General features: G+C 46.3%; 1 protein-coding gene across 4 annotated transcripts; it reads left to right on the plus strand.

Moving 5' to 3' along the window:
* Positions 1 to 33: 33 nt before the first annotated feature.
* GLT8D1 (glycosyltransferase 8 domain containing 1) lies at positions 34 to 22517 on the plus strand. 4 transcript variants are annotated; one of them, XM_077822194.1, is made up of 10 exons: positions 34 to 223; positions 12013 to 12072; positions 12176 to 12274; positions 13747 to 13963; positions 15283 to 15400; positions 17158 to 17242; positions 18222 to 18334; positions 19004 to 19170; positions 19377 to 19489; positions 20506 to 21098. In XM_077822194.1, the coding sequence occupies exons 2-10, from the start codon at positions 12057 to 12059 to the stop codon at positions 20736 to 20738; spliced, it is 1161 nt and encodes a 386-aa protein (XP_077678320.1). In that variant the 5' UTR covers positions 34 to 223; positions 12013 to 12056; the 3' UTR covers positions 20739 to 21098. The 4 variants fall into 4 exon arrangements, with proteins under 4 accessions (XP_077678320.1, XP_077678322.1, XP_077678319.1 ...); XM_077822196.1 differs by lacking the exons at positions 34 to 223; positions 20506 to 21098 and adding exons at positions 237 to 524; positions 21677 to 22517; XM_077822193.1 differs by lacking the exon at positions 34 to 223 and adding an exon at positions 237 to 524.
* The last annotated feature ends 680 nt before the right edge of the window (positions 22518 to 23197 follow it).

Here is a 23197-nt window from a genome sequence, read left to right on the forward strand (position 1 = left end):
CCCATCTCCCGTGAGCCTCCGGCGGGGAGCTGTCCTTGCTAAGCGCCTGAAGAATTGCACCGGCCTCAGCGGAGCGACCCCAGTCCGCCGTAGAACACCAAAGCCAGCCCCAGCCACAATGCACCGCCCGGCTCCGCTGCGGCCTCCGCGACGCTCGGTTGCGTCTCCATGGCAACAGTTAATAGCGCTCCAGGACCTGGGGTGCGAGATCCTCCGCGCATAGGTATGCCTAACACACTGCCGGACTGAACGTGCGCAGGCTGGGCTGTTTCCCTTCGCTCCAAACTCGGGTTTGAGGGTAGCCCTGGGGTGTGCTAGGTCTAACGTGCCTTCCTAAATAATATTGGCGCGCCCAGTTGTTGTGCAATCAGGCGGCGCGGTGGATACCCGAGGCCCGGCCAACCGCTGACAGCCGCCTGCTGGTGCGGCGCGCGCTGTGTTGTTGTGTTGAGCTGGCACTTGGCTCTGGGCTGCCTGGCGGCGCGGAGCGCGAGCGTGAGGAGCCCGGCTCCCTGAGCACACAGGTAAGGCGTCTTCTCAGCACCGCGGCTGTCTCGCCCGCCCGCTCTCCCCAGGGCAGGGGCACCGGTCCGGTACTTGTTTTGTGCCAGGGCAGAGCCCCGACACCCCTGGGCTTGGCCGTTCATAGCCCCAGCACTTGTGGGCTTGCTGCATCAGGTGTGAATGGAAAATAATTGCTTGAGCCCAGGCACCTTTTCATTACAAATTGAGCCCTGCACTGATCGCTGCGAGGGGCGAGCAGAGCCGTTCTGCAGGCTGCAGAGAAAGCGCAGCCCTGGGCAAAGCAGTCCTGGCAGCGCCCCTGCCTTGGCACATGATCTGCCCCACAGTATGGTGCTGGCGACTGAAAACACTTGTCTTAAACTATAAATGTTACCCGTTTGAGGTCTGCAAGGCTGGGTGTAGCCTGCGTTCCAGCCGGGCTGTTTCTGCCCTCGTGGGGGTATTCCCATGTAGTTAACCTGTGAGACCTACCATGTTGATGCAAGAACGTTAAATTTGTTCACTGGGCAATGGTCCTTTAGGTCCTCTTAAACCAGTGGTTCTCAAACTTCTGTACTTTCACATAGCAAGCCTCTGTGTGCAACCCTCCCTCCCCCTTATAAATTAAAAACACTTATTTACATATTTAACAACTCCCCTTGTAAAAGAAAAGGAGGACTTGTGGCACCTTAGAGACTGACAAATTTATTTGAGCATAAGCTTTCGTAATAACCTCGAGAACGGCTGTGTTAAACCCTGCAGTTCTGCAGCACATGAATCATTAGGAAATAGGCTCTACTCTGTCTCTGCTCCATATAGGTGTCACATCTGAAATTATTTTGGTGGTGAGGGCAGGTTCTTGAAGCACCAACACTTTTTTGTAGTTCTTTTTGTAAAAGATGTGAGCATTTGACAAGCTTTGTGATTTTTCCTTTTCCCTCCTAAAAACAAAAAAAGGTGTCTTTGGTTTCAGAGAGTGTGAGATATATAGGGACTGTAAATCTGATGTTCAATACAACTAGTTCTGTACTGCTCACAAGGTAGTTTAGCACAAATGAGAGTCCATCAAAGGTTGTAGCTGTATCATTAAGTTTGAGGGTAAACTTGTTTAGTTGTGATAAACTCTTGCTATTTGCTTGATATGTAAAGAGGAAAAAAGATCACAATGCTAATTTTTTTTAGCATCTGTGTACCCCTTGATTATACACTTATGTCTTATCCTGAAAAACACCTAATGCATGTGCTTAACTGTATGCTTGTGAGCAGTTCCATTGACGTTAATGGGACTACTTATATGTAAAGAAAAGAATGTGCATCAGTATTTGTGATTCGGGGGGAAAGGGGGAGATATGTCTTCACTGAAAGTATTTTCAGGAAAAGTAAATATGCAATACTTTAATCGAAACCATTTATGGTTCTGTTAAAGGACATAGAAAAATATGTACGTATGTGTAATAATTATACACACACAATGACTCTCTTTCTGTCTGTAATTATTATAGGGCCCAATCCTTGTTTACATGAGAAGTCCACATGACCTCAATGAAATTATGTATTTGAGCAAGTGTTTACAAAATCAGCCCCACGTATTGCATATTTGCTGTGTGGAGAGAGACTTTGAGCAATGAATACACGATTTTTCTGTTTTTGTGCAGGAAGACAATAAACTGGATTTTATTACTGCTGTGGAAACTGTTCAGAGTGGGTTTACTTTTCTAACTTTGCATACTAATAAATGAGGCATGTCTTTATGTTTTTGCCTAACACTGCTTTATTTTTAATCACTTAATACTTCAGTAAAGCATGTTTCATAGTAGGACTGTGAAGTGATTTAAAAAATTAATCGCGATTAACTGCACTGTTAAAGAATAATAGAATACCATTTATTTAAATATTTTGGCTGTTTTCTACATTTTCAAATATATTGATTTGAATTACAACACAGAATACAAAGTGTACAGTGCTCACTTTATATTTATTTTATTACAAATATTTGCACTATAAAAAACAAAAGAAATAGTATTTTTTCAGTTCACCTAATACAAGTGCTGTAGTACAATCTCTTTATCATGAAAGTTGTACTTACAAATGTAGAATTTTGTACAAAAAATAACTGCATTCAAAAATAAAACAATATAAAACTTTAGAGCCTACAAGTCCACTCAGTGCTATTTCTTGTTCAGCCAATAACTCAGACAAACAAGTTTATTTACATTTGCAGGGAGATAATGCTGCCTGCTTCTTCTTCACAATGTCACCTCAAAGTGAGAACAGGCGTTTGCATGGCATTGTTGCAACCTGCGTCACAAGATATTTACATGCCAGATGCACTAAAGATTCATATGTCCCTTCATGCTTCATCCACCATTCCAGAGGACATGTGTAACCCACACACCTTCTGGGTGTGGTGTTCTGTCCCATCTAGTGGCACTGAGACCACTTAGAGAGCTATCAATGAGTCTGCTCTATAGCCTTAGCTAGATCCAGTTGGCTTTTAGCTCATGCGGTAGAGGCTCATGCACTAAGTTCCAGAGGTCCCCAGTTCAATCCCACTGACGACCGGGGTCTGTTGGCGTTACCCATGCATTCATGATATGTTTAGCATATCAGGCAATGTAAATACCTTGCAGTGCTAGCTACAAAAGTCCCATGCGAATGCCTGTTCTCACTTTCTGGTGACTTTGTAAATAAAAAGCGAGCAGCATTATCTCCCTTAAATGGAAACAAATTTGTTTGTCTTAGCAATTGGCTGAAGTAGGACTGAGTGGACTTGTAGGCTCTAAAGTTTTGCATTGTTTCGTTTTTGAATGCAGTTAGTTATATGACAAAAAAAAAATCTACATTTGTAAATTGCACTTACACGACAAAGATTGCACTACAGTACTTGTATTAGGTGAATTGAAAAATACTATTTCTTTTATCATTTTTACAGTGCTAATATTTATAATCAAAAATAATATACTTTGATTTCAATAACAACACAGAATACAATATATATGAAAATGTAGAAAAACATCCAAAATATTTAATGAATTTCAGTTGGCATTCTATTGCTTAACAGGGTGATTGTATGAGGTGAACTGAAAACTATTATTTCTTTTGTTTATAATTTTTACAGTGCAAATATTTGTAATAAAAATAATAATATAAGATGACCAGTGTACACTTTGTATTCGGTGTTGTAATTGAAATCAATATATTTGAAAATGTAGAAAAACATCCAAATATATATTTAATATATTTCAATTGGTATTCTGTTGTGTGACAGGGTCGTGCAGGATGGCTATAGGAAAGTAATTTTTTTTTTTTTTTGAAGCAAAAGATGTTTTTTTATTTGCATAACACACTTACAAAGTAAAAACAGCCGCATATGCAATGTGTAACACAGCAACCAAGCACAACTGTTTTCTCATTCAGGGGAGGGAAGTGTTCAAGCTTGCCTGGGCCCAGAGCGAGGGGCTTCCTCAACTCTCGTGGTCTTCCACCCTTCTGAGTTACCTGGTGGCCCAGAGCGAGGGGACTTCATCGACTCTCGTGATTTTCCACTCCTTCTAGTTACCTGGCGCTACACCCAAGTGTCACCAACAATTCCCTCCTCTGAAAACACCCAACAAGAGGGGCAGGCTGTGGGGTGGACAATCCGGGGGGGGCACGTGCACCCACGTGTGAAAGGACCCCTCTAAGGTGGTCGTGTCCGCAGCAGCAATGGCTGAGGCTGGGGTCCTTTACTCTCTCCCCCAATCAAAGGGTCAGACAAAGGGAGCCGGATGGGGACACTGAGCAGAAAACCTCAGACAGCACCCACTGCTCTTCAAAAGCATCAAGGGAGTCGGTGGACGCTGCCCAGAGGAACTCCGCTCGGATACGTGAAAGGACCGAGGATCGGAAAACGGCCCCACAGTCACAGGAGACTCCATCGGCCAACCTCCTCTCTCTGGTTTTATAGATGGCCGTTTTAGCCAGGGCCAGGAGGAGTTTTAACTAGGAGATCTCACGACTTTGTGAGGCCACGGATGGGGAGTGCATAAATAAAAAGGTGAGGCGAAAAATGCAACCAAAAACATAATAGGAGATTTGTGAGGAGCTGGAACAGGGGCTGTAGCCTGGCGCGCTCCAAATATACGTGTGCCAGGGTTTCTCTCACGCCACAAAAGGGACAAGTATCTGGGACGGGGGTGAACCGCGCCAAGTACGTGCCAGTGCTCACAGCTCCATGAAGGAGCCGCCAACTGATGTCCCCGATGGGCCTCAGAACCAAGGTGGAATATAGGCTGGCCCACCGGGGCTGCTCACCCTCCAAAGGTGGCAGAAGGTCTCGCCACTTTGTGTCGGGGCGGGACACTAGGGTGAGGGTGTGAAGCACGAGCATGTATAGCTGTTTCCTTGGCGTGGTTTGGAAGCGTACCGGCTGCAGTTCATGCAGCTGGCTCGCAGTGAAGGGGTGAGGGGGTCGATTGGGTCTGCGGGACAGGGGTCCAATTAAAAGGTCTGGCGGGCCTGGGGTAGAGGGTGGGCGGGGCGTGTCCTCGAGCAGGACCCAGTCGAGGTAAGCTCGAGCAGCAGGCGGCAAAGCGGCCTTCGCCTCCTGAAGAACGCACCGGGGGGTGCGAGGTCTGGAGAGCCCCCTGCGCCGGGCGAGCGTCAGGGGATCCAGCCAGTCTCCCCGGTCGTAGTCCAGGAGGTCTCCGACTCTCATGACTTCTGCCAGGATCAAGCTCTGGCGCACCGAGCAGGACTCCGCCACCTGCACACGGAGCTGGGGGTTGTGTAGCAGGGGCTCCGTGAGGAGATCTACCCCCTGGGTGGCCGCCACAGACCTGGTCGTTAAAAACAGTTTCCAAGTCTGGAGGAGGTCCTGGTAGAAGCTAACAGCCGGCCAGCACTCTAGCAACAGCGGAGAAAGAAAAAAAACAACAAAAGGAAAAGAAAGGGGGTAGAGCATCTGGCCCGGTCAGGGGGAAGTTGAAAGCAGGGGTAAAAAGCAAGGAAAGCCTAGGCCAGAGGGCAGCAGCAGGAGAGCAGGCTAAGTAGGTCCCTTTTCCCTGGGTAAGGTAACAGGGAAGGTTTTTTTTTTTTTTTTTTTGAAACAGAAAAGAAGTTTATTTGTAACACTTACAAAGAATTACCAAAGGAAACAAAACAAATTATGCAACAAAACAACGCAAACAGAAGGTATAACACAGCAGCTTTCAGGAGGGAGAAGTGTTCAGGCTAGCCTGGGCCCAGAGCGGGGGGGCTTACTCGACACTCGTGGTCTTCCACCCCCTCGAGTTACCTAGTGCCGCGCCCAGTGTCACCGATTATCCCTCTCCTGAGAGTGCCCGGCAAGATGGGCACGGCTGCGGGGTGGGCGGTTTAGGGGTGGGGGGGTAGACACCCATGTATTGTAGGACCCCTCCTAGATGACAAGAATGATGGTATCCACAGTGGCAACGGCTGGGGCTGGCGTCTCTCGCTCTTCCCCTCAATCAAAGGGTCAGACGGAGGGAACCGGACGGGGTCACCGAACAGAGAACCCCGGACAGCACCCACCACTCCTCGAAGGCGTCAAGGGAGTCGGTGGACGCTGCCCAGAGGAACTCCACCCGGATACGTGAATGTACTGAGGATCGGAAAAAGGCCCTACAATCGCAGGACGATTGTACTGATCAAGAGACAGGAGAGCGAACGACAGAACATCTCTCCGCCCGAGTTCCAAAAGGTCTTGGACTAGAAAGAGGTTGTCAAAAATGCTGCGACCCGGGACAGTATAGGTCTGGTCTGGGTGGATCACGTCCGCCATCACGGACCCTAGCCACAGCAAGATTGCTTTCGCTACGATTTTGTAATCCGTGCTAAGGAGTGAGACGGGACGCCAGTTTCGTAAATCACGGAGGTCCCCCTTCTTCGGCAACAAGGCGAGCACCGCTCGCCTGCACGACAGAGGGAGGACCCCGCTCTCCAAGGACTCAGCCCAGACGGTGACTAGGTCTGGGCCGAGAATGTCCCAGAACGCGCGGTAAAACTCCACGGTCAGCCCATCCATGCCTGGAGATTTATTGGTGGGCATGCGACGGAGGGCTTCCGAGAACTCGGCCAGGGTGAGAGGCAGCTCTAGCCGGTCTCGGTCGCCCACGCTGACTGTGGGGATTTCCTCCCAGAGCACCCCGCAAGCGCCAGGATTGGTAGGATCCGGGGAGAAAAGGCTTGTGTAGAAGTCACGGGCCCTCCCACACATCTCCTCCGGATCCGTGAGGGGGGTGCCGTCTTCCGCAAGAAGGCAGGTGACGTGTTTCTTGGCCCCCCTCGTTTTCTCCAGGGCATAGAAGAAGGGGGAGCCGCGGTCCATTTCCCAAAGGAGGCAAATGCGGGACCGAACGAAGGCACCTCGGGCCCGGTGGTCCTCGAGGGCCCGGAGCTCCTCCCGCTTCTCCCGGCACGCTCCGCAGAGGGACGGGTCCTCAGGGTTGGCAGCCAGGCGCCTCTCCATCTCTAAGACCTCCCGTTCCAACTGCTCTATCGCCGCATTTCTCCATCGGCTGGTGCCCCGAGTGTAGTCACGGCAGAAGAGCTTGGCGCGCACCTTCCCTAGATCCCACCATCGCCGCACCGAGGGAAAGGCATGCCACTGCTCTTGCCAGGCCAACCAAAACTCCCGGAAGGACGTCACGAAGCTCTCGTCCTCCAACAGGCTGTTGTAAAAGTGCCAATAGGCCGGCCCCGGTCTCTTTGCATGGAGGGAGACCATTATGGTGGCTAAATGATGGTCGGAGAATGGGGCCGGCCGAATGGTGGAAGAGTGGGCCTGTGAAAGATGGAAACGGGATAAGTAAATACGGTCCAACCGAGAGTGGTGTGACCGATGGGCCTCCACCCGGACAAAGGTGAACGTGGAAGTGTCATCTGGGTGATGGTCACGCCAGACGTCCACTAGGGAGTGATGTTCGACTATTCCTCGGAGAATGTTCGCGGCGGCTGGGCTCGGCTCGGCCCCTGAGCGGTCCCATTCCTTGAGGGTGGTGTTAAAGTCCCCTCCCAGGACCAGGCACTCGTGCGAATCTAGGGTGCCGAGGAAGTCGGACACCTGCTGATAGAATTGTGGCCGCTTTGGGCTCGTTTGCAGGGCATAAATGTTAACAAGGTTGACCACGAGCCCCTCCATACGGACTCGAAGGTGCAGCAGGTGGCCTGGCACGGCCTCGGTGACCCCTAGCACCTCGGGCCGTAGGGTGGAGGAGAACAGGGTCGCCATTCCAGCTTGCCAAGTCGTGAAGTGGCTAAAGCATACCCCGTCCCCCCATTCCAGCCGCCACCTGGCCTCGACAGTCGGGTCTGTATGGGTCTCCTGCAGGAAAGCTACAGAGTACACCCCTTCCCGAAGGTAAGAGAGCACCTGGGACCTGCGGAGAGCCATCCTACAGGCCCTGGTGTTCAAGGTTGCAATAATGAGAGGCGTCATGCGGAGGGCTGGGGGGGTGGGTGGTTCTTATTGGTGGGGGTGTCCGTGGCCCCCGGCGGGTTGCGCAGCAACCCGTGACCCATCCCGTGGATGAGTAAATCTTTCCGGAAGCCGCGGGCCCGCTCGTAGGCCGCAGCAGCGCACTTTCCTTGCCCCCTGCCCTCCTTTATAAGGGCCCTTGTGGCCTGAAGAATTTGATCAAAGTCCCCCCATAGCTGAAGAGCTAGCTGTACCCTATTGTGGGCGCCACGGGTGTGTTCTAGGAACTTCCGTATGCATGCCGCAGCTCATGGGAGGGTGGGGTTACGATTTCCGGGGTGTTCCCTGGTGGGGCTCTTAATGCAGCCTCGTGGTCCGCTAAGGCGGGTAGGCAGGGTGCGGACCACCGGCGGGGCGTCTGACAGGCTGGGGTTATTAAATCCATTTCACACCTTGGGGTGGAAGGGGATGGCGGGGGAAAAATTGCAACTCCTAATGGGTCGCGACTAGAAAGTGCAAAGGCTGCTCCGTGGGGGGGATCTGCAGAAGGCGGGAAAGAAATAACCCCAGGGGCGGCAATAGCATTGCAGGAGGAGGTGAATTGGGCAGGGACAGGGGTGGGGGTAGGGGCAGAGGTAAGGCTCTGGGCTTCAGGAGGCGAGCAACTAAAAGAAGGTGCCTCCTGAGCAGAGTCGAGGATTAAGGGGTAAGGGAGGGGGCTCCCAGTGACGCTAGGCGCTGGCTCCGTGGTGGTCTTGGCGGCCATGGCATCAGGTGGTGGACCACCTTCTGCGGGGCGCTCGCCCAGGAAGGCAATTAGGGGGAGGGAGTATAGGGAAAGGGGGGCTGGGGTGAGGTTACCCAGGTCGAGGCCAGCCGGCAGTAGATCATCCTCTCCCTGGGTGACCGGGGTCAAATCTAGGGCCTCAAATTCCGCATACACGGAGGAGAGGCCAACTCCTGCTACCCCGGGGGCCTCTCCTCTAGGGCCCGCCTCAACGGTCGCCTCGGGGTTCGCGGGGGGTTCGGGTGGTATCCGGGCAGAAGGAGCTTCCTCAGGGGTCTCGGAGGGGAGGGTCTCTCGTGGAGGGGGGATTCTGCCCTCCAATGCCAGTCTGTCTTCCCCTCCCGACACCAGCGGATGGATCTCACTCATGGCCGTAGCGGAAGGCTCAATATCAGTGCCTCCCTTCCTGGTCTTCCGGGGGGCTTCCGCATCAGATGGATGCAGCGGAGCTCGAGCCTTCTGCTTGCCTCGCTTCCCCTGGACTAGAGTCCAGCCCTCCATAGCGTCGTCTGGGGGTTGGTTAGCAGGGGTCGTGTTGGGGGGCTGAGGCGATGATTCAGGGGTTCGGGGGGGTAACGGTGAGGCAGCATGAGGGGCGGGGGGCTCTCCTTGGGGCAGGCCCTCTCCTATACCCGGTAATATCTTGGCCACACCCTCCTCCATAGGCTCTGCCGGATTGGTAATTGGTAATGCTCGCCTGGGCGTTGTAGGGGAGGTGTTTCTTGGGCCCGGACGGGAGCAGCGGCGGGTCAAGTAGGAGGAGGGTTGGTTTCAGGTGCCGGGTGGCCAGGGGCGTCGGCAATGACGGGGCCGATGTCCTGCCGGGTCTCAGGGGTCTCGGGTGCCCCTCCCCCCTGGGCCAAAGGGCAGTCTCTGCGGACATGCCCCGCTGAGCGGCAGAGGTAGCACCGGGCCTCTCCGGTGGAGTAAAAGACCCTGATAGCGGGCTCCTTGGTAGGGGACTAGGAAGGACCCCTCGAGCGCCTCTCCGTCACGCGCCGCCGCAGGCGGTAGAAGCTGCACTTGCCGGCGGAACGAAAGGACGTGACGGAGGGTGGGGTTGTTGCAGCCCAACGGGAGAGGGCTGATGACAGAGACAAGTTTCCCCAGGGTGGAGAGAGCGGGTAACAGGGCAGCATTGGGTAAAAAGGGAGGAACGGAGGTGAGGACTTCTAGCGGCTCTAGGGAGACAAACACCGCCCCCCACCACCAGGCCCTTCTCCACCGCCTCCTGGGCGGCAGCCTCCGAAGCTAAGAAAAAAACGACCTTCCCATACATTTTGGAGGCCGCCACAATAGCTGTGGGTCCTACCACCTTCGCCAACGCCTGCACCTATGTCTCCACGTGGGGTGAGGCGGGCACCAGGAGGCAACGGACACCGTGCCTCCTGGTCAAGGTGGGCAAGGGGCCCCGGCCGCTGGTGATGGTGGCGGAGGCGGGGGGGGGCGAGATGACGAGGCGGCAGGCAGGGGGGAGCCTGCCACCGCCCGGGCATACGTCCTGGGGGCCGGGGGAGGCATATTCGCAGAGCTGGTGGAGGGACCAGCGGGGGGGACGCCGCGGTCGATGACGAGGCCACAGCGGTGGGGGCAGCCCCTGCCATGGAGGGCCTAGTGGTTTTAGCGGGGCCCTTTCCTTTCTTCCTGCCCTGACCTTTTCAGCCAGCGGGGGGGGGTTCCTAGAATCTGGGGGGGCGGTGGACGTAGCAGCGGCAGTAATTGCCCCGGTGCCTCCTGCTGCCGGTGCCCCAGCGGTGGCGGTGGCAGGTGTTTTGACAGTGGGGCTGGGGGAGGGGCCTTGGGGGTTGGGTAGGGGGGCAGGTGGGGGAGGGACAACTAATATTGGTAGAGGGGCCTCACCTCTCTCATTCCCCGCCATTGTGAGCAGGGAGAGACGGGGAGACACCGGAAGGAGGAGGGGGAAGCAGATTAACTGCTCCTCCCTGCTGAGCTGCAGGCGGGGGGAGGGGTAACAAATATGTTGGACTGGAAGGGGGGGAAAAACAGGAATCGGGGTCCAGTGATGGGGCAAGCTGTGGGGGGTGTGTGGACCCACGCACGTTTGTCCAAAGAGTCTCGTTTGGTCGGCTGTTATGTCTGGTCCGAAAGGCAAAGTTCAAAGCAAACAGCTGGATCCGAGGCAGATGGCAGGTTGCCAGCAGGGACGGACGGCAGGGGGGAGGGGCCCGTGACAGTTGTAATAATGTTGGGGGGGGCACCGATGGATCGGGGGGCAGCTCCGTGCCACACCCCCTGTGCCGCCACAAACGCAATTAAACCACAGTCAGACTCCCCCCCATGAGAGTATAATTCAAAAAGTTACTCAGTCTTACGGCCCCCTCCACGATGATTTGTAGCTTCCCTGGGTGATTTCTTCTGTTTCCTATCTTCTTCTTCTCCAGCTCTGTTGGCTTTGTACCAAGGCTTCCAGCATGCCGAGAATGTTGCAGAGATAATAAGGAATTCCGAGCTGCCAGCAAAACGGCTGGGTCTAGGGGCTTCCACTCCCCCCTCCGGGTAGCGGGTTGGCAATCTTCCCCCCCTCCTCCGGGGGTTTCAGCTAAGGCAAATAGCTGCGCCCGGGAGCAGGTGTGTGGGGGGGGTGATGGCGGCAAGTTGGCAGCTGACCAGCACTCAACGGCAGCAGAGAAAAACGGCAGAAAAACAAACCAAAACAAAAAAGCATCTGGCCCAGTCGGGGCGGGGGAACTAAGGCAGGCTCAAAAAGTAAGAAAAATCCAGGCCAGGGGGCTTTAGGAAAGAATAGAAAGCGGATAGCTGAGGAGCAAGCGAGGGACGTCCTGTTTCCCAACAGGGAAGGTTTCAGAACAATTAGGAACCTTCTGGAGACAATTAAGACAGGCTGATTAGAACACCTGAAGCCAATCAAGAAGCTGCTAGAATCAATTAAGGTATCTGCCTCAGTTTCTCTGTTAGTAAAATGGGGGTTATGATACTTGCCCACCTTCATAAAGTGCTTTGAGATCTATGGATGAAAAGCCCTGTATAAGTACTAACTTAACATAATTTACTATTTATCCCTCCTCCCCAGATGGACACTCTCTCCCTCTCATCACAGGGAGTGTCCACCTTAGAGGTGGTACCCTAGCTGGATGCCTACTTAGCTGTAAGTACCTGGTGACCATTTAAAATTCAATGCAGTTTTATCTCATGAATAGAGGCAAACACTAGGCACATATTCTCCATGTTCTATGAAAATTTTTTGACACCCTCAGTCATAGCATGTCTCCCATATGCAAGTGCAGGCAGTGGAATGTAACTGTTGTATGTTTTCATCTTACAGGTTTGTAAAGAGGCTCTGCTTATAAACAAAAACACAAGGGAAAAATGACATTCAGAAAAGGTACATATTTAAAACAAGCAGACAAATAAAGAACTTCTGTGCTCGTAGCTTTTCCTGACCTGTGAGATTATCCTAATTACCTTTCTCTTCTTCTCTGTTTCAGTGAACATTGCCATCCTTGTACTTGCTATTGTTATATTTTTATTAGTTCTGCATCACAACCTTCTAGGTCTCAGTGACTTTTTGAAACGAGATGTAGCAGGTACAGTGGCTTTTTTTTTAATATTAAGAGTTTTTTCTTTTCAGATCAGTAGCACGATGCATACCTAATCCGAAACAAACCTCTGCCATACGAAAATGGTTTCTGTAATGTAATAACAATAGATCCCTTCTGTAATGAAGTGTATTTTGAATGCATGGATTTCCTGTCTTTTTGTCTAAATTTTATTTCGGTACTCCATTAACATTAGATTTTTACTAACTTCCTCAGAACTAAGAGGAAGTCGGTCCTGATGAGTGTGTCTGCTATAGAGGGGTCATGAGTATGCAAATACAGATGGAATCCAGCAGTTTTAGCTGTAGCTACATTTAGTGAAAAATCACAGCTTTGATAGTGAAGTAGCATTGTTAAGTATCTCAAGTCAGACATTCGTAGATTTTAAGGCCAGAAGGGGCCATTGTGCCCATCAGATTTGACACTCTGCGTAACACGGGGCATAGAATTTAATCCAGTGATTCCTGCATGGCGTCCGATATTTTAAAAAATATCGAGTCTTGATATAAAGATTCCAATTGATGGAGAATTTACCATATTCCTAGGTAATCCATTCAGTTGGCTAATTTAAACTACCAACATCCATTTTTGTATCTGTACATTGCAGGCATAAATAGTTGTGGGTTCAGTTTAGGTCATTTTAGATATCTAGGACTCCTATGAGACACCCATGTACTGTTAAGTATCAGGGGGCAGCCATGTTAGTCTGTATCTGCAAAAAACAGCAAGGAGTCCAGTGGCACCTTAAAGACTAACAGATTTATTTGGGCATAAGCTTTCGTGGGTAAACACACTTCTTTAGTTGCATCTGAAGAAGTGGGTTTTTTACCCACGAAAGCTTATGCCCAAATAAATCTGTTAGTCTTTAAGGTGCCACTGGATTCCTTGTTGTTTTCATGTACTGTTATACCTAGTCATCTGGGGGAGTAGATGACACCATAGCTGCATTAATATGGCGTTTCCTTGGTTTCTCTCTCAGAGGAATTAGAAAGAGAATTGGAAGAGTTGGTGGTGCTGGGAAGGGAAGAAGGGAGGGAGACTATGCTCTGAGCTGAGTGTGCAGCTCATTTGTATCTAAGACCCCCTTTAGCTATCTGTGTTACTAAAGCCCTGAAATTAATGAATGAAGGAATTTAATCTGAGCTCTGATATTCATCTGTGTACCCTGCCATGCTGGCTCATTGGGGAGTTCAAACTTATATGTGTGCATAATATTATTATTGTAATATTCAGGTGTTGTGATTAATATAGATGACAAGTTCTTCAGGGCTTGTCTTGTCTTTACTATTACAAGTTTGTACAAAACCTAGCTTTAAAAACTTGTAATAGTTCTGATCCCTGCGTGGGGTCTCTAAGAACAGTATAAATAGAAATAATTGGAGGTATTAAGAATTTTCAAACACTAATCATTTATTTATTTGTAGCACAAATATATATATATCCATTTTCTTGTCCTGCAGATTCAAGTCCATTAGGACTCCAGCCTATAGATTTCATACCCGAGGCTCCTCAAAGGCTGACCGACGAAAGAAATGATCAGGAAATTCCTGTAGTCATTACAGCATCGGATGACCGGCTTGGAGGTGTCATTGCAGCCATGAACAGCATTTACCATAACACTAAATCCAACGTGGTGTTCCATATTGTCACTCTAAATGGTACAGTGGACCATTTGAGGTAAACTGTGCTTTCCAGATTCAGCTCGTTCCATTAATGTCAGACAGGATTAAGAAAAGGAGTACTTGTGGCACCTTAGAGACTAGTCTCTAAGGTGCCACAAGTACTCCTTTTCTTTTTGCGGATACAGACTAACACGGCTGCTACTCTGAAACCAGACAGGGTTAACTTTCAGAAGAGGAAAATACCATCTGGTCCAACAATCCAGACCTCTCAAAACTGATTGCAATCCTACCTGTTTGCTTTATTACCAGACCTTGTGATCATTTCTTTTTCAGGAAGCAGCTGTAGGTGCCTCTTGAAATTGTATATTCTATTTGCTACAGTTACCCTCCCTGGTAACATTCCAGGTGTAGACTGCAGTCTGTGTGGAGTAGCTCTGCTTTGCTTGATTTCTGTGTTTGTGTTTCCTAACTTTACTTGTTGTAGTACCTCTTTTTTTTTTTTTTTTTTTAAAAAACACTGAGGACCTGTCGAAACCAATGAGCCAAGAAAATCCAAAGTTTCCAAGGATTCAGGTTCTTCCCATGTTTGTCTTGTTCCTGACAATGACTAGTATTCATTTTAGGGCCCAATTCTCTGAAGTCCTGAATGCCCTTATCTCCCATTGACTTCTCAGGATGAGGCCCCTTGATCAGTTTTTTTTATTTGTTTGACTTTCAGCTGTACACAAAAAACCTGCCAAAAATGGTGGGTTTTTAAGTAAGAGATTTCAATTTACAGCATTAAAAAAAGAAATGTGGCAGAGGAATGATTTCACACTCTGCTGTTGTGCATGCTTAAAGAAAACAGGTTAAACGTGAGAGAGAGGAAATTATTTTTTTTAATAGAAGACAGATTCCATCACAGAAAGATGAGCCCTAGCAGTGAAGTTTCCTAATTTTTAGATTGGTATTTGACCCTTTTCTGTCCTCCCCATCTCCCTTCTCCAGTTAACTGGAAGGTCAAAATTAACATTGATTATCTTGAGTAATGCTTTTTGTAATGGGAGTGTGAGTTTCTGATGCTAAATACTATAACAACTTGTAAAGTAAACCTCAGAAAATTCCATTAGCCAGCACCTAGAGCCACAATCCTGCAGTGAGCTCTATATAAGCAGACCTCTGAATCCATACAGCTCTGTACTGAAGTCAAACATAGATTATATACTACATGCAGATTTCATAGATAGGGAAAACAACCAAGCTAGAGTAACCAGAACACTTATTTGTGTCATTATCATTTGGATCATCTCTTTATTTTTGGTTTAATTTGATCTCATTTAACCATGTTTATTCTCTTTTGTAAATGTGCAACTCCTCTTCCTCTTTCCTGGGCAGAGCGTGGCTGAGTAAAACTGCTCTGAAAAAGGTGAAATACCGAATTTTGGATTTCGACCCTCATGTTTTGGAAGGGAAAGTGAAAGTGGAGTCTGAACAGGCAGACTCCATAAAACCAGTGAGTACTGGTGTTGATTATTTGTTGTAAATATGAATCAGTGGTAACATATGTTGATGACTGATGTGGGTGGACGTACTAGTTATATCTGGACAGATCTGTGATTTATAGCTAGTATTTTATAGCTGTATTCTCTGTCTGTTTTTAACCTGTAGCTTCATAATGTAAAAGTTTGCTTCTTGTCCAGACTTAATTATATATTCAGTTTAGAAATAATGAGGCAGGCACAACCTACCCCATAGAGATTAATGCTAGGTAGTGATTGTGGTAATTAAACAGATCAGGGGTGGCCAACCTAAGCCTGAGAAGGAGCCAGAATTTACCAGTGTACATTTCCAAAGAGCCACAGTAATGTGTCAGCAGCATTCCATCATCTCCCCCACCTTGCCCCTGCTCTTAGCGCCTCTCACCCACCGGCAGCCCTGCTGCTCAGCGCCGCCTCCACCCTCCCCACACCTCCTGATCAGCTGTTTTGTGGTGTGCAGAAAGCTCTGGGAGAGAGGGGAAGGAGTGAGGGCACAGTAGGCTCAGGGTGGGAAGGGGTGGCGTGGGGGCAGGGCCTGTGGCAGAGCCAAGGGTTGAGCAGTGAGCACCCCCCGGCACATGGGAATGTTGGCACCTGTAGCTCCAGCCCCGGAGTCGGTGCCTGTACAAGGAGCCGCATATTAACTTCTGAAGAGCCACAAGTGGCTCTGGAGCCACAGGTTGGCCACCCCTGAAATAGATGGCACTCTTCTGATTCGATAGTAAACCAATGTACCAGCAGGGGATGGTCTGCAGTTGGATATGCTATCCCTTCAGATAACTTGTGGTTGTTAAATATCCCAGAGCTCTTTTTGCAAGAGTAGACATATTAACTCCAAAGTCCTGTTCGTATTCCAATTTGGATAACTACATTCTGGTTCCCTAAAATCCACCTACATTTTCATTTGGATTAGGAGTCATTCCTTCCCTATCTTGAACTATTGCAAAATGCTGGTGTGCTCTGGAACTATGGGAACCCAAAGATTGCTACATTTCATTAGTGAGAATTATAATTCCTCGGTATAATGGGATCTTTCAGGATAACAAGTATTATATAAATGTCCATTGATTACATTATTAACCCTTTGCATCGAGTTATGATTAATATGAATGAGTCGTTCAATTATAGCTGGTTATTCCAAGAAATATGATACGCCGACTTAATTTTTCCTATTATAAGCAAAATATTTGTAAACTGATAATGTAGGCTCCAGTTCTGAAATGTAATCTGCTAGCACTGACACCTGCATTTGTGTGGAGTTCCACTGAGTTAGTGCAGTTCTGTGCAGGTGCTCAGGCTAGTGAACTGCATTGCAGAAACAGGGCCATATGGAGCATTTTATATTTCCAAAGCGCTGTACGAACATTTAGGCTGTGATATTCAAAAGAGCCAAATGCCCAGATCCACAGTTGTACTTAGTCTCCTAAATCAATGGAAATTAGAAGCCTTACTACTTCTGAGGATCTGGGTCTAAGTGACTTAGGAGCACAAGCTCCACTGAAAGTTGGTGAAACTAAGTCAGTTAGGTATTTTTGAAAATTCTGCCCTTAACTGTTTTTTGCTTTAACAAAAAAACAAACAAAAAAACCCTCCCATCCTTGATGGTTATTTTTCTTTTGTTGCATGTTGTCATGGGTACTGGCATTTCCAGAAAATTAGTGCCTGGGATATCAGTTAGAGTTCCCCATTACTCTGTCACTTTCTCATTTCTCTTGCTTGCTTGTGTTGACAGTTAACCTTTGCAAGATTCTACTTACCTATGTTCGTTCCTCATGCAGAGAAGGCCATATACATGGATGATGATGTAATAGTGCAAGGTACTGAACATTTTCTTCCTAAGTGAATAGGCATTGCCTTGGTGGAATGGATATAGTTCACTATGCTGTCTCGGACGTTAGCCAAATGCTTCTTCTCCATGTAAGAATGCAATAACCCTGTAAATGCACCTAATCTGTGCAAGTGTATACATTGGGAAGAAACTTTTTCCTGTCCCTGTTTGATCAGTTTTTGCTCTGGTGAAGCATAAAGATTGCTGGCTCTTATATTTGTACCTTGTCTGGTTTAACCAAGTTGTTGAGAGTGTGTTGTTGTTGTTTTAGCATCTAAAATATATTTTATACATGCAAAATAAAATTCATGATTTTTCTAACGCCTTTTCTTTGACAATGTTAATGTTAATTTTAACTAACTGTTTAAATCTCCTACAAAAGGAGTATTTTATATATGCAGAATAACATTAAGTTCTTTCAACTTTAGCAGTAAAACTACTGTAGAATTCTCAGTTCCCTAGTGAATGTTGCAGTGTTCTAGGGAGAAAATTCTTTACCTAACAAGACCACAGCAACAAACAAGGAACTTAACTTTTTTGTTGTTGCAGATTCTGTTTTTCATTTCACTCCCTTTATATTGTGTATGATTTCTAATGTAAAATCCATTTCTCAAACAAAAAACCTTGGTTTTGATGTCAGCTCCTGTTGTATTCAGTGGGAGTTGGATTAGTCCCCTAGCGATCAGCAGGGTGATTTGGCCAAAGTAGAATTTGAGATGCAGGAGTTAGAGGTATACTTCCACGTAATGTAAGCTTGTGTATAACTGGCATGTACTGTATTTAAAGGAATATATTTTTAAACATTTAATTGTCCTGGCCCTACTCCTTCTTTAAAAAGATGTAACTCTGTTTTGAGTTGGGTACGGTCACGTTGGTATCAACGTTGGAACAGAGTATACAAAAAGCACATGAACTAAAGCTTAAGCAATATTTCTGTTTTGATTCTCTACTTGGTTTGGATTTTTCAGATGATATCCTTGAACTTCACAACACACCACTGAAACCTGGCCATGCAGCTGCATTTGCAGATGACTGTGACTCAACCACTAATAAATTTGCCATCCGTGGAGCAGGGAATCAGGTCTGAACAGTTCAGATAAAATAATATCAATATTTCAGACTCATTTTCAGAATTGGCCTCTGAGTTTGTTCCTACTTACTTGCTGATAAATTTCATAGTACTTGGAAGTCAAGTATTTGACTCTAACCACAAATTAGTTACTCAGATGTTTAGGGGCATTTTATAGCACTTGAAGTATTGCACCTGTGGTTATTTGTGGGCACAACTGAAAGCCAAGTTGAGATCACATTCAAAAGTAGAGACATAATCAGAGCTCTTTGAGTTTACAACTGTGCTGTACAATGGGAGTAAGACGCTGCTGTGAAGAACATGCAGTCTAGAACTTAACATTCTACAGATACGATTTTGTTTGTGTGTGCATATAATATACTCGCACTAGTGGTGAGATTGGTGACATCTTGGATTTTAGGTATTAAGGGTGTGAGTGTTCCTGAAAGCATAAGAAAACTTTTATAGTGAAAGCTTTACACATTGTCGTGCCTCTTAAACCACACGCTCTATCCTGTACTAAAGGAAGGGAAAATATTTTATCCACACAACAATCCTCTGCTCTACCAGGGGCACTGACTTTTTTTTTAACTGTGATTGGGGGTGGGGGAGGGAGCATTTTGAATGATATTTTATTTGGGAGCAGTTAAAACTAAAATCCAATTTTTGTTCTGTTTTCAGTACAATTATATTGGATTTTTAGACTATAAGAAACAAACAATCCGGAAGCTCGCCATGAAAGCCAGCACCTGCTCTTTCAATCCAGGGATCATTGTTGCCAATCTAACAGAATGGAAATTACAGAACATCACTAAGCAATTGGAGAAATGGATGACACTTAATGTAGAGTAAGTATACAGAAATCAGGGGTAGACAAGTCGGGTTGGGTTATTGTGACGAAGATTCACTGTGGAATGAAGGATAGTGGAGTCTACATAAGTAACTAGCCAGACAGAATGCAGCATGCTCTTCCTCTATGAAGTAGTTATATGAAAATTAACCATTCTAGAGCTGTATCTGCACCCTCAGCTAATAACTTCATCTCCCCCTCTAGAGAGGAGTTATACAGCAGAACTCTGGCAGGTAGCATTGCCACACCACCACTGCTAATAGTATTTTACAAGCAACATTCTAATATTGATCCCATGTGGAACGTCCGACATCTTGGTATGTATGAAATGAAATCCTGATGTTATTCCCTCCTGCTATGCTTACTGCCTCACCATATGCATTCTGTCAGGTCTATAGCTGAATGTTGTTTTGATGCAGCAAATTGACTCTCCCTACCCCCCCCCCCAAAAAGAGGTGGCAGGGATGCATCTTTTTCTCCTTTACACCGTTCTCCCCACTTTCAGAGCTCCTGCACCAGCCTGAAGCCTCATTTCAGAACAAGTGATTGCTGCTTTTTAAGCTGCCAGGGGGCTTGCACAAGCTGAACTTACTTTCAAGTTTTCTACATTATTAAACACATTTAGTATATTTGGAGATGTCTTCATAGTATATTTGGAAGAACACAGCTGCCATTTCAACTCAAGTGCCTGTGGAGCATATTTTGGTTTTTATGAGGGCTGTCGATTAATCGCAGTTAACTCACGCAATTAACTAAAAAAAATTAATCGTGATTAATCGCAATTTCAGTTGCCCTGTTAAGCAACAGAATGCCAATTGAAATTTATTAAATATTTTTTATTATAAATTGGTACTGTAAAAAAATAGTATTTTTCAATTCACCTAATACAAGTACTGTAGTGCAATCTTTGTCATGAAAGTGCAACTAACAAATGTAGATGTTTTGTTACATAATTGCACTCAAAACCAAAATGATGTAAAACTTCAGAGCCTACAAGTCCACTCAGTCAATTCTTGTTCAGCCAATCGCTAAGACAAACAAGTTTGTTTATATTTACAGGAGATAATGCTGCCGCCTTATTTACAATGTCATCAGAAAGTGAGAACTGGCATTTGCATGGTAGCTGGCATTGCAAGGTCTTTATGTGCCAGATATGCTAAACGTTCGTATGCCCCTTCAGGCATTCCATTCCACCATTTCAGAAGACATGCTTCATGCTGATGATGTTCATTTAAAAAAAAGTGTGTTTAATTTGTGACTCAACTTCTTGGGGGAGAACTGTATGTCACGTGCTCGGGTTTACATGCATTCTGCCATATATTTCATGTTATAGCACTCTCGGATGATGATGCAGCACATGGGATTCATTTTAAGAACAATTTGACAAAACGCAAAAAAGGTACCAGTGGGAGATTTCTAAAGATAGCTACAGCACTTGACCCAAGGTTTAAGAATCTGAAGTACTTTCCAAAATCTGAGAGGGATGAGGTGTGGAGCATGCTTTCAGAAGTCTTAAGAGCAACAGTCCAATGTGGAAACTACAGAACCCAAATCACCAAAAAATAGTCAACCTTCTGTTGGTGACATCTGACTCAGATAATGAAAATGAACATGTGTTGATCTGCATTGCTTTGGATTGTTATTGAGCAGAACCAGTCTTCAGTATGGATGCATGTCCCCTGGAATGGTGGTTGACGCATGAAGGGACATATGAATCTCTAGTGCATCTGGCACATAAGTATCTTGGGACGCTGACTACAAGAGTGTCATAAGAATGCCTGTTCTCACTTTCAGGTGATGTAACAAGAATTGGGCAACATTATCGCTTGCAAGTGTAATCAGATTTGTCTGAGTGATTAGCTGAACAAGAAGTAGGACTGAGTGGACTTATAGGCTCTAAAATTTTACATTTTTAATTTTTGAATGCAGGGGGGGGTTTTTTGTACCTAATGCTACATTTTTAAGTTAAACTTTCATGATAAAGAGATTGCACTACAGTACTTGTACAGTATTAGGTGAATTGAAAAAATACTTTACAGTGCAAATACTTGTAATCAAAAATATAAAATGAGCACTGTACACTGTTATAAATTAAATCAATATATGTAGAAAACATCCAACAATATTTAAATAAATGGTATTCTATTGTTTACCAGTGTGAATAATCATGATTAATTGTTTAAGCACTTGACAGCCCTAGTTTTTATTACAAGTCGTGCAGCCCTAAGAATGCTCTGAAGTGCACTGGAAGGCCACAACGGCTCCAGAATAGGAGCAATGGCACAAAGCAGTGCTTAGCTGTACCTGAGAATCTGGCCCCAAGTCTCTTAATTTGTAATGGCTGACTCGCTTGCCAATTCCCTCCCCCATATCCCAAACTAAGGCCATCCCTTGTTAGAGCTGCATCTCATAACTGTGAAGTTAAAATCTTGCATGCTAAGATTTTACTGCCTTTATTTCATGCTCTAATGTGCAGTTGTGAATCACTTCTCTTTCAATAAAAGGCTCTCGCACTGGAAAAAGATATTCTCCTCAGTTTGTGAAAGCTGCCAAGTTGCTCCATTGGAATGGGCATTTCAAACCCTGGGGAAGAACAGCTTCATATGCTGATGTCTGGGAGAAGTGGTACATCCCGGATCCTACTGGCAAGTTCAACCTGATCCGCAGACACTCTGAGATCTATGAGTCCAAGTAAAATGTATTTTATGAACTATTGTCATTTTCTCAGGAAACTCTTGGAGCCAGCAGTGTTTCTTTCAGCTGATTTGTATTACACAGCGCTCCTTGCTTCTCTGGAGCACAGGGGAAAGTACATTTTCAGGTGAAATAATCAACTGTACCAAACTGCATCCCTGAAGAGGAGACTGACCCCAAATATGATTGGGGAAACATAGTCCAGCTGCACTATGAAGAGTGGAGAAACATCTCCATGAACTAGCATTTTTGTTAAGTAATTCCTTTTTAATTACATTCTTCCAGTCCAGTGCTAGTGTTCTAGGTTTGATAATTTTGTCAGCTACAGAAATAAAATGTCTCATTCTTAGGAACAGTTTATCTGGGTGAGAGCCACACAGAAATCTTGCACACCAATTTATCATAATCAAAAGCTGCTACTAGCTTCTTATCTTATCCTCTGGAGCTTTATAAAAAGGCACTTTCTCTTGCATGAAGACCCACTCACCATTTATATTTAACCCTTTGTGTATGAACTTAATCTATATTTTTCAAAGGCTACTCCTCAAGTGTTATTTCACTGAATTTTTTTTGTGATTGCCACTCAACACAAACTGTTTTTAAATGTGTGGTGTAAACTAAACTTTGTTAAATAAAATGATTTAAGGTTAATTGTTCAAGTAATTTGAGCATCGGATGACTATAAAACTCATTCTGGTCTTGAAAATGGTACTTGTCTGTTTCAGTAGATTTTGCATTTAATTAAGAAATTTTTAAGGAATTAATTTCCTTGGAACTTCAATTAATTGTAAAAAGGAAAAGTATGCAAAATGTCTGAGAATTAATTAATTAGAACCATGTCAATTTCTAGAGCTTGAAACAAGTAATATCAAGTGATTAACTATTTCCCCTGCCATTTGGATGGAGTATCAAATTACAGCAAGAACTGGCAAAGCTGAGGTTAGTAATAACCCTGTTTTTAATATATCAGAGAGGTAGTGGTACTATCCCTTATTCTGTCTGGAGCACTTTCTTTTGTGATTGTCTGTCTGGTTTCTAGTAACTCACGGGGGGGGCACTGCCCTATTAAAGGAAATATCACAGCATGCCTTTCTGAGCCTGGCCCTTTAAATTAGGTAGAGCCAAGCAGTAGTAGTCCTAGCATAGCTGGTTTGCAAGTGCATCTCCTTTTCTCCTAGCTGGTAAGTGTAATTCAAGAGGTTACACTGAATGTCAATTTTTAGCATTCCTTAAGGTGTTATTACGATCTATTTCTGCAGCAAGCGGCAGGAGGTTTTACTTCTTGTCACGTAAGGCAGAATATGCATTTTATCCCCTTTCAAGTTTGCAGC

This window comes from Eretmochelys imbricata, chromosome 7 (genome assembly GCF_965152235.1).
Source record: "Eretmochelys imbricata isolate rEreImb1 chromosome 7, rEreImb1.hap1, whole genome shotgun sequence".
In the NCBI taxonomy this organism is placed as follows: domain Eukaryota; kingdom Metazoa; phylum Chordata; order Testudines; family Cheloniidae; genus Eretmochelys; species Eretmochelys imbricata.